The sequence below is a fragment of the Clinocottus analis genome, unplaced genomic scaffold (genome assembly GCF_023055335.1).
Source record: "Clinocottus analis isolate CAN_PGR_092001 unplaced genomic scaffold, fCliAna1.0.p SCAF_2, whole genome shotgun sequence".
In the NCBI taxonomy this organism is placed as follows: Eukaryota; Metazoa; Chordata; class Actinopteri; order Perciformes; family Cottidae; genus Clinocottus; species Clinocottus analis.
Window position 1 is genome coordinate 6,755,261 of NW_027175931.1, and position 11,863 is coordinate 6,767,123.

General features: G+C 42.3%; 1 protein-coding gene across 1 annotated transcript in view; it reads right to left on the reverse strand.

Annotated features, from left to right (window-relative positions):
- The window catches only part of veph1 (ventricular zone expressed PH domain-containing 1), a 68,381-nt gene that overhangs the window by 30,821 nt on the left and 25,697 nt on the right, over positions 1-11,863 (reverse strand). Inside the window, exons 5-6 of the mRNA XM_068584710.1 lie at positions 4,850-5,013; positions 3,530-3,739 (exon numbers count right to left, since the gene is read on the reverse strand). Coding sequence (XP_068440811.1) covers positions 3,530-3,739; positions 4,850-5,013 — 374 coding nt within the window. The remainder of the gene's footprint in view (positions 1-3,529; positions 3,740-4,849; positions 5,014-11,863) is intronic.

The window sequence follows — 11,863 nt, forward strand, 5'->3', positions numbered from 1 at the left end:
TAAATTGCTCGTATAGGCCTGAGGTAAAACATAGTTGTTGCTGTATCTTGGAGGTGCACCAATATAAAGATGGCGCACAATGTTAACAATTTTAAAGCAGTGCAATTGTATAATATTATTGTGTTGTTGCTTGTGAAATAATAGTTTTTTTGGAAGGTATGCTATATTATATAGAGGGTCTAATAAAACAGCAACACTTGAATGACGCTGTCTTCTATAAACAGTTCAAATTTGACAAATTGGACAATAGTTCATTGTTATGTTTCGAGGCTGTACTACTGTTGGACTGCATTATATCAAATGAAGTAGTATACAGCAAAAGCAACAACACAAACTACAACCGTAAGAATTCATTTAGTATTCAATCAACACAATTCAGAAACATTCTAAACACCAAAATGTATCTTAGTTATGAAAAACGAGGATTCACAACAGAACTGTTGGGCTGGACAGCGTTAAAGCTGACGGGCTCTTTTTCTTAATGTGCGTTAATGAATATATAACACAATATGTCTTCTCCTCGGAAGGTGAAGGAAGCCTGAACGAGCGTTGCGCAATCATGTTACAATCAAGTACAAATGCACCCCAGTGAGAATGTGTGTGTGTGTGTGTGTGTGTGTGTGTGTGTGTGTGTGTGTGTGTGTGGCACAAACAGGAACCCACAGGAGGTATTCTCTCTTGCCATCACCAGGAGGCCTCTGCTGAGGCATTTCCCAGAAAAACAAGAGTTATTTTCCAAATGGTTCCAATGTGAAGAAAGACAGGACACTGAGGCCTGACCAACTGCGTGCGCGCGTGTGCGTGTGTGCGTGTGTGCGTGTGTGTATTTGTGTCTGTGCTGAAGCTGGGTTGGCAGCTTTTTTTTCGACAAGAAGATTGAGGAGGAAAGGTTGCTCTGAAGTAACACAAAACTGTGTTATGGTTTCCAGCTCCGTAATTTGTTTGTGTGTGTGTGTGTGTATGCGCGCGCGCGCGTGTGTGTATGTGGGAGTCATGCCATATTTCCCCCTTTCATTAATTACCCCAAATTGTTGTTAAACAGAGTTCAATGGACCCAAAGGAAAAGCCCTCAGGCTGTCCTGCTGTCACCTTCATCGCTCTGCACACACACACACACACACACACACACACACACACACACACACACACACAGAGACTGTAATGTGTGACTTCACCCCACCTGCAGTATCATTACACAGTGTGACATATATTGCTTGCTACGTCTGCAAGATTCCCGTTGATATAACTATCTGAGTCATTCACTGTACATAGGCGAGCCCCATATGTGAGAACAGCACTCCCTCTACTCATATAAACACATTTTTATTCTTATCCAGCAGAGGTTTACATCTTCCAAGGTATTTTTTTGCGACTGGGTGTTTACTGTCTGCCTGTGATGAGAACATCTTTGCCCGGGGTTCCCAGTATTTCTACAAACTGTGCTCATTTTTCAGAAACATTTCCTAATTCATGTTGTCTTTTACTGGCACAACTGCCAACACACATGGGGGGAGCGACGTCGACTGTGCATTTACTGTGTTGCAATCTACCACTGTTGGGTTTTTCAAGCCCAGCCAACCGAAGCGTCTAAGCTACTCTGAACCACTTTCAGATGCGAAGAGGAGATCCTCTATACCAGGGGGGTCCAAACTACGGCCCATATATATATATATATATATATATATATAGTTTTTTTTAAATAATATAAATGCATGTATATATAGCAAAATTGACCTCATTTGATTCATTTTGCGATATACCTCACCTGACTGGGCCAGACTTTTGTACATCTTTCTGTTTGTGGCTCTCGGTGAAAAGGGTTTGGACACCCCCGCTCTAAACAGAAGGATTAGACAGTGTTGATTTAAACCACCAGATGAAGAGGCTGCAGCCACGTTACCGTACCATCCTCAAGGTCATGCCACTGTCTGGAAATGAAGCTGGGCTCAATTCGGTTTTAGGTTTTTTTTTCTCCTTCAAGGGTCAAGCAACTGCTACGACCGCCCTGACTGACCTTCCACTGCACGTGTGTGTCTGAGACAGCTCAGCCGACATCACCCCCCCCCTCCCTCCACTCCCAGCCCATCACTCAGCAGAGATGCCGCTTTGCAGTTTGCTCGGCTAATTAACCTTTAATCAGCCGCTCAAGTGTTTCTACCGAGGCCAATCACAGAGAGTTAATGGCTGAAACACCACTTTCTACGTCAAAACGAGTGCCATTAGTGGCAAGTGAGCAGCCAAGTCTGAGGGGCAGCCAAATGTTTAACTCATGGGTTGGCAACAACGAGGCTCATGGGACAAATCTCACCTACCCCAAACACATTTACATTTTGTGAGTCTTCCAAAACTGTACATTATTAGTAGCAGCAGTTCTATTTTTTACTTGTAGTATTTTTTTTGAAAAACAAATACCAGCCACGTCAAATTGAGGTCGTCACCTTTCGAAGAACGTCCTTTCTTGCGGGTAAATATTCCATTAAATTCTGCCGTTCTTGCACCATGAGGCTGACAGAGCTCTTTAGCTGTTCCTTCAAATTACATATTTTGTTCTCCCGCTTGCCAGGACAGCAGTTTGTTGTGTTTCTTGTTCTCTATTCAGCCGTGGAGAGACAGAACTCTCCGGAGGAGACGGCGTGTGCTTGTTCAGGAGGACACTGATGTGTTGGGTGTCAGACTGCAGTTCAAACCTCCGGATGTGCCCGCTCTGTCCGGTGGGCGAGTGCAGGCTTTACACTTGGCAGGACAACAGAGAACAAGTCATGTGAGAGTGCAGCCAGTTCCTCCCTACTCATTGTAATAATCACTACTGCCTGTTTCTGTGTGTGTGTGTGTGTGTGTGTGTGTGTGTGTGTGTGTGTGTGTGTGTGTTTGTCTACACTGCTGGACAGACGTAAGGTGTATTAATAGCATTATTCCCAAGCCATTTTGACAGGAATTTGAGTATTTTTGTAGCATGCTGTGGTTAACCACAAACAGACACAAACAGTAAAAAAAAAAACGCTGACAATATAGACAAATGCTGCAGCAGCTAAGAACACACAAGCACAGATAACTGAGACTAACTTCAAGGACCTTCATTTGCTTCTTAGTGCCTTCAGACTCTTTAAGTATATGGATGTAATAATTGTGAATCTTTCTTTCTAAAAATAGTTCCACATTTTTGTATTCTCTTTCTTGCAGCAAGTTATGTGAGAATATTGATACGGCGATCGTGTCTTTGAAGTGAATATGTAGCTGACAGTTAGCTTAGCTTAGCACCAGGACTGCGAACAGAGGGAAACGACGAGCCTGGCTCCGTCCGGATTTAAGAAAATCCTTCTCCCAGAACCTCTAAAGCTCCCAGATGAACTGACGTCATATCTCGTTTGTGTAATCTCTACACAACTCAAAGTGTGTAAAGATATGGATTATTATTATTCCTTGGCCCAGGTTAGCACATTCTTTGAGTCTTCCAGAGTCTTCCTCTGTGTCGTGCTGCACACGAACATGAACTTGGGTAAGTTGCGTGTTTTGACTGCGCTGTTTGTACCTCGCTGATGATGCCCACGGCACCGTGGATTTTGGCCACGTGACCCAGGAGAGCAGGGCATTGTTGTCCCACAATCCTCAGCGTTGGCAGAAAGCTGACGAGTGAAGAGGGGCTGGCCTGTGACACGTCCACCAGCGCGCCCAGCAGGGCCTCGGTTAGGGATTGGTCTCCCAGGTAACCGACGAGTGCGGGCACCTGAGGGCTCAGCATCTGTTCGGGAGAGGAGATAGGACGCGTTATTCTTTGCTTTTGATTATAGCTGTTTTTGTGCACCATCGCTTAGTACCAAGCAGAATGTTTAGCGAAGGCCTGAGGTGGGAGGAGCAACCTTGAAGCGAGATAGACAGACTGGTGACTCATGATAAACAAAGCTTGACTGCAGGACTTTCTGTACGAAGTTTGTGAATGACCAGTTCCTCCACACTGTCGAGACGGATCAGACTGGAATGCACTCGACTGGACTGGATCAGGCGAACATCGCCCGCCGTTACCGGCCCTCCTGCTGCCAGTTTATGAGTCACTTGTTCTGAATAATCATATTATTACTATCATACACTGTCTGTTCTCCAGGCGGGAGATGCTCCAGTTACGTGGTTTCAAAGTTCAACGTCTTTGGTGTGTGAGGAGGGATATTGTCCATGTTTTACCACCATGTGCTCTGTCTGCTGGTACTCTCCCATCATGCCATTCACCAGCAGCTCTGCTCTGCAGGACGAAGGAAGCTGCTCCAGATGAATGTGCACTCCACATGCACTGCTCCATTTCCTCACGCTTAACTCGTTCCAGTGGCTTTTTCTATATTTCGACATGAGCTCATTACAGGATATTGCGAAGTTAAAATATAAAAAAGTTCTGATTAAGCTTGACTCATGGGCAGAAAAGCTACGCAAAAGCCACACATGCCCATCATTGTAAGCCAAAACCAAGGTAAATGTAAACTTACGCCATAGTCACAGAGACTCAGTTCTGATTAAATTTAATGGTGCTTTATTTTCAAATATCACCACAGTCTGATGTATTGTAAGTACCTCATTATCATTTAAATATTAGTATCCAATGCAGCTGGAATAGTACTTGTTTTAGGTATTACTTGGCCTCTTGAAACAGTTAGCTCAAGGCTGATAATAATACAAAAGACAAAATATAATTGGTTTTTCAATAAGTAACAGTGAAATAAGTGGGGTGATTCCCATCGGCCTGTGCAGGAATATTAAAAAAAAAGTATCAATCTGCTGATGTGACACTGGACAGATTGATTTACCACAGTGCATTGTGCTTTATTTCAGGTCAAACTACACAACAAACCACACAAACACTCACTAGTGGATGTTGCTCCGCAACAATTTGAATGAGTCTGATGAGGTGTTGTTGCTCTGGCGAGTCCAGCTGTGACATCATCGCAGTGAGGTTGCCTAGGTGACAGTGGATGGTATCTGGTTGCCGGGGGTACACCGAGGGCAACACTCGTAACAGCATGTGGTTACCTGCCAGAGAGAGAGAGAGACAGAGTGGCTTTCAGTCATATAAATATACATTTGGTAACCACCATTTTGACAGTTGAAAGGGTCACCATTAAAAAAAACATCAGTGTTACCAGTAGAAGAGGGAGACACACATCGACTCCATTGTCTTACGAAATGCCCAAAATACATTAAATGACATTTTCCCAAAAAGAGACCCCCAAAATCTACTCCATAAGACGTATCTGCAACTAGATATTGATGTCGCCACATTCCCAGATCTCAACAATGAACCTGGTGACTATAGCTACGGTATATATTACTAAGAAAACTGAAGGCCGCAAATGTGAAATAGACCCAACATTTTCCTTTCAGCTGTTCGTGGGGTTCTGTTCTGTAACATCATGCATATTTGCCGTAAATGTAATTTTCCTCAGAAATCACACGACATCTGTGTTCAGTGAATAAACCTTTCTGCATTTGTTGTCAATATTTCTTCAATGATGTTGATGCAGAAAAAAGAAAGCCAGTGCTGACGCACGACTGGACATAAAGGCATTTTTAAATCAGCACGCAGCCCAAAGAAAACCCCCGGCATTACCCAGCAGCCTTTGACTCACGTCTGAAACATCTTTAAATGATTCGCTGAACAAAGACTCTTGTTTTGAAATGGAAGATTCATTATTGGTGACATTTCATGATTTTCAAACAATGGCTTCTGTGTCAGGCGGATATTGCAAATTCAATATTTCACCACAGTGACATTTTGGAGCCCAATACAAAAGTTGTCTCGAAAAAGATTTATCTTAAAGATACTGCAGGGTTTAAATCATGAAGTGGTGTTCTTAATTGGGGATTTACTTTAATAATCTTTTAAATTTACAGGACACATGGGAAGTAAAGAAAGACGGTCCGACAAGGGTAGGAATATAGAACAATCGATTGATGGTTAATGAGAAGTAATGAATGGAGAGTGGTTCATCAGATGATGTAGGAGACCTCGGGGAAGACCCAGGACACGCTGGAGGGATTACATCCCCCAGTTTGCACGGGGACGCCTCGGGGTCCCCCAGAATGAGCCGGAAAATGTTGCGGGTGAGAGGGAAGCCTGGGTCAGCCTGCTGGGCCTAAGCCCGGATAAGCAAATGGAAATGGATGGATGGATAATCAGATGTTGTCAATAGGGCTGTCCTGAACCCAAAAGGGAAAACGTCAACGCCTTCCACAAGGAACATAAACACTACAACATTTGTAAACCCTGAACATTTCACGTTGAGATCCATATGATGACATTTTATCAGATTGGATCAACTTTAACTATTCATGTTGGACTGCTTACATGTGCTACAAAAAGGAATATAGTATGTATAGTATGGTATAGAAAAAGTGGGTATATTGCTGTTTTACAAAAAATGCCATTACCAACCTGCATTGACCTTATTCCAATACATTTTCCTTTTCTTTTCGATCTTAATTGTTTTACACATTTCTTATGCCAAATGAATATTACATTGTCAATTGACAATCCACCCAGTAGTCTAGACATTTAACTCAAAACCACAAACGCAAAGCCAATGTTGACGCGAGAAGGAAAGTCAGGAGATCAACAAAATAATTAGGATTCATGGGAATGATCGTACAAACATGTCTCAGCAGTTCACCCAATACTCGCAGAGATATTTTAATCTGGACTGAAATCGTGAACCCATGGACGTTTCCGTCCCAGCAGCCACGCCGCCATACGTTTCAATTTAAGAAGGATTGCCTCTGCAATGACATCTTGTAGCAAAATTACAGTATTTATGATCATTAATCATAGTTTTATTCAGCATGAACATCTGGCCCATAATATTTCAAACAGCTAGTAGCTCTCATGGTGAACCATTGTCATATTTCATGAAAGCTTACACATAGCAACCTCCATAAATGGTGTAAAACAGGTGATTCACAGCTATAAATCTCTTTAACCACAGGTTTTGTCCTGTAACAGATGACTGGTACTGATCAACGGAGAGGACGGATTGTTCTGTGCTGTTCGGTGCGGAGGCAGAGGAGGGGAAATAGTGCACGTCAATGTGTCCCTTTCGCTTCCTGTAATTATACCATATAGAAGATCACACGCACCCATCTCTGCACTTGCGGCACGAATCACCATAAAAAGTGACAGGTACAGTATATGAAGCGGAGGAGAGTGCTGGAAACCACCATAAAGTCATGGTCACAGTATTAACTGGTCTGTTCAGAGGAATGTTAAACGTCAGGAAGAGATGAGAGTTCTGCTCAGAAACGAGCTTAGGAGGATTTATAGCGGGTACCTGTTAGAGCGCACACACACACACACACACACACACACACACACACACACACACACACACACACACACACACACACACACACACACACACACACACACAAGACATGAAGATATCATTTTGATTATTGACAAAATACACCTATTGTTTCATAGATTTTCTCTTGTTTGACTCACTGACTCTCCTACAGCACCCTCTGTGTGTGTGTGTGTGTGTGTGTGTGTGTGTGTGTGTGTGTGTGTGTGTGTGTCTTTCTGACCTTCATACCTTCATTCCAGCGTACACCCAACCCATCATCATGACTTACACATCTCAATAAAATATCCTGTAATGACCTTTGGTTCTGCGGCACACAAAGGCGACATTTTTGAAAGGGGCCATAAAGCATTTTGCAAACGGAATGAGAACTAGATGATCTGTCAAAACTATTGTTAACTTCATGTGCGGAGGCCGGAGGGGACACGATGGCTTTCTTTTACTGTGCGGTTTTCCAAATGTCACATTAGAATCCCAAGGTGAGTCACAAAAAGACGTTTTTTTATAACAAAAAATGACATTGATACAGCTATTGGCCTGATTTACTTTTTTACCTAAGAGGAAACTAAAACTGAATCATGGGGAAAATGATTTTCAGTGTCTTTGCTGTGATATTTTTGCTCTTGGCTATAAAAAGTAATTACGTCCCACAGCAATGAGAAAACCATAAAGTGAAGGGATCACTAACAGAGCTGGGACCACTGCATCTACTTCAAAACAAGTGTTTGAGATCTGAATTAAAGACGCACATGGATATTTCATCTTACTCAAACTCACATGTTAAACAAAGACATTTTAACCCTCAATTGCTGTGAGACCATACCCCAAATGGTTCAAAAACTGAGATAAGGGAGGGAACATGCGTGATTGATGAGCAAAAAGAAGGCGTTTCACAGTACAGTAAACTATTTAAGTATATACGTGGCTATATTAAAGTCACAAATACATATTTTGAAAAAGGTTAAGTTGTTAGTTGTCTTGTCTGGCAGGGTACATGACTAAAGAAGGCTACAGTGTCAGTACCAACGCACCGTAGCGACTTTTTCACGTCTTGTTTTGTCTGAGCACCAAAAAAATCAAAAGTCTCCAGCCGTGCTCGCGGGTGTACTTTCAGTCTTGTGCCTGTGTGGGTGAGTTTTGAACTTAAAGCAAACATGTTTACAATGACAGTGTTAACACGCTGACGTTTAGCAGATGTAATGTTTACACCATGTTCCCCATCTTAGTGTTGCGTGTTGGCATGGTAACATCAGCACTGAACACAACGTGCATCAGTTTTGTAGAGAATTTGGTAATAAATTAAAATATTGGACAAATTACACTTTTTTGACAAGATGGTGGCGCTGGATGGAACGTCAGGAGATCAACGTGATTCCTCACGTGGGAACCAAGAGGGTCCTCGTTGTACTTGAGATATTCTAGTCTGGACCAACATTAACAATAAAGCACCTTAGCACCTTGAAGCTAAAAACACAACGATTATGTTTACTGACATTAAAGAGTGTGAAAAGTAGAATATATTTTAGTACACAAGTAAGAAGCTGGAAGAATTGTGCCATTTCTTTCTTGAAAAACTGCTCAAACGATTACAAACTTGCTGATGCCTAATTTTCTGTCCATTGACTAATCAATGAATTAGCTGCGGATATTATTGACTAATATGGGAACATTCCATTAATAACCCACAATGCACAAAATCTGGCAAAAGACTGATCTCTTACGCACGGGACATTATTGTACAGGACAAAAATGCAGCGATCAGCACATACGATATCCAGAGGGATGTGTTTGGAAGACTTTACAGCTTACACATGTTTTCCAACACTTATTGTGTGTACATTTGTCCCTAAAGTCGTATTTCGCACAGCTCCAATAACCTCTGGTGGAAGAGTGCGGGATAAACTATCAAATCAAAAAAAAAAGACACAGGACTTAAACATCTCCCAGAAAATACATATATTTCTTTTGGATTCTGTGCATTTTTGTAGCACCAGTGAATCCCCCCGCAAAGCACATAAATTACTTTGAAGTATTCAACACCGCATGAGGCCGGAGAGGATCTAGTGAGGGGAGTGCAGAAAAAAAACATGGAGGGATTTTTCTCACATGTCCGCAAGACTCAAAATGTTTCATGCATAAAAATATTTTATATGCATACCATTAAGTGAAAACCATAACAGCAGACCAGATGTGCCATTCAGCAGACCGTTGTAATTCACACATACACACACGCGCATGCACACACACACACAAAAGAGTGTGTCTTGCGAAGTTTAAACTCAATGACCATCCTCCCCTCTCAACGAGATAACTTCACCCGTACAGACTCACTGTCTGTGTGTGAAACAAAATGTCCTGTGCCTCCTGACTTGACATTTCGTGGTGATGAAATATGCAGTGGAGCCAATTAATTTCACTGGTGAATCATGCATGAAGGTTTAGAGTCCTGCCAGGTAACTTATGCATCTGATCTGAACCATCGATCGCATCCATCCTCATCTAGCTGCCCGTGGCGCGGACGCAATGCTAAAAACATGAATGTGCATAATGCACATGCACACACGCTGAAGTGATTTCTTCACTGGTGTGACACATGTATGATGCATTTCCACATTGATCCGACCTCAGGTAGCAGGCGGAAAGTGGAACATGGACAGATTCACCCGTCACTCATGCACACGCACACGTGTTTGCTGTCTTTTAAAAAAAAGCATATAATATCCCTCTCGCTCTATTTATGACAAGTCATCGCTTCATACCTTACTGGCAGGATTGACCGAGTGCAAACTCTACGGTGCGTTTCTTTGCCTGACGAAGGTCGAGCAAAATAATGTTGAAACAAATGTATGTTTTCATGTTGGACGCTGTGTGGGAGTTTTGTTTCTGTCTCTTCCCTCTCACACACACGCCTGTCTCGTGAAATGGATGTGCGTCTTCTGGTCTAATTACAGACACTTCTGTTTTATTGCCCCTTTTAAATTGTGTTCAGTGAAATCTTGCAGCTAAAAATGCTTTTAATCCTAATTCACTCCAGCATTTGTTTATCATAAACACAATGAGTCAGCATATTTCTCTGTTTTTTTGTCCTTTTTTTTTTTAAAAGTCATACAGTGTCAAATATGGCAATGATTATAGTATTTTTGCCAAAATTCTAGTCTGTCCTTATTTGATTTACAGTCTTCAATGTGTTATCAATTGAACGGTTTAAGTCGGTTTGATTTGTCCTCCCTTGCTCTCTACTCAACTTTTAACATAGCGGCCTAAAAGATGAATAACGGCTGAAGCGAGTGGGTCGCAGTCTGACCAGGAGAGTGATCGTATTGCTAATCCGTTGCTGGGGTTTGCGCTGACTGAATTCGTGCTAACTGCTAACGGTCTGTGTCTCCCAGAGACGACGCCCACCCTCCTCCTGCCGAAGTGCTCTCCTGGTGGCGGGAAGGAGGCACACTTTGGGTTTAATCCAATAAACAAACTATTAAATGGTCCACACGCACCACGATGGGTGCAGCTTCACATCAACGCCAGACTCCACCTTGACAAATAGACAACACTGTAACCTCTTCACATGCTGATGATAATATATATATTTTAAGTTTTAAAGAAAAATGATGGCCACATCTTACACATTGTACCCATGGTAATTATTAAAAGTAGGCTAGGTCATCAAGCATGATGATCGGTTATCAATATTGACGGAAATGAAACTTTTCATAATGTCATTTTCAGCTCAGCTCTAGCATTTTTTATTTTTTTTTATGGAGAAAGACTTATTAGACAGAGGTGGTCTGAAGCATAACACAGGTGACAGGAAAATGAAATAGTGCTTTCTGGTAAGAACAATGAAAAAGCTTTATGGAAAAGATTAAACAAATGTTGTGTTCCAGCAAGTGGAACTAAATAAAGTAACATTTGCAACTTTGCTACACAACTCCCTCTCTGTGTGTGTGTGCAGCTGTGTGAATGAAAAAGCTGTTCAATGCAGATAACAAGTGACCAAGTGTGTGTTTCAGTAGGTATTTGAGAAAGAGAAAACAGACACAATGAAAGAGAGACACAGGCAGACAGGGAGATGGAGGGAGGGGGAGCGAGATACAATCTCATGAGGAAGTCATTATTTCCATCCCCTTGAAACTACACACACACACACACATACACACACACACACACAAGAATATCTCCTGGCCCACACCGTACAAATTCAAATACAACATATACGCACAAATACGTACAAAACCACATGGCGAGGCTGACAAATAAATAAATAAACAAACAGAGCGAAACAGGAGAACAATAAACCCATTTAGAAACCCCTAATGTCTGGGTTCTATTCAAACTTCCCTCCACACACACACACACACACACACACACACACACACACACACACACATACACACACACACACCTCTGCATGGGGCAGAAATCCGGGGAGTTTGTGTTCTCTGCTTCCTCCCCCTCCTATTACTCCTTGCCCTCTCCCTCCCTCCCTCCCTCTCTCTCGGTCAGTTGCAGGGGCTGCAGTTATATCT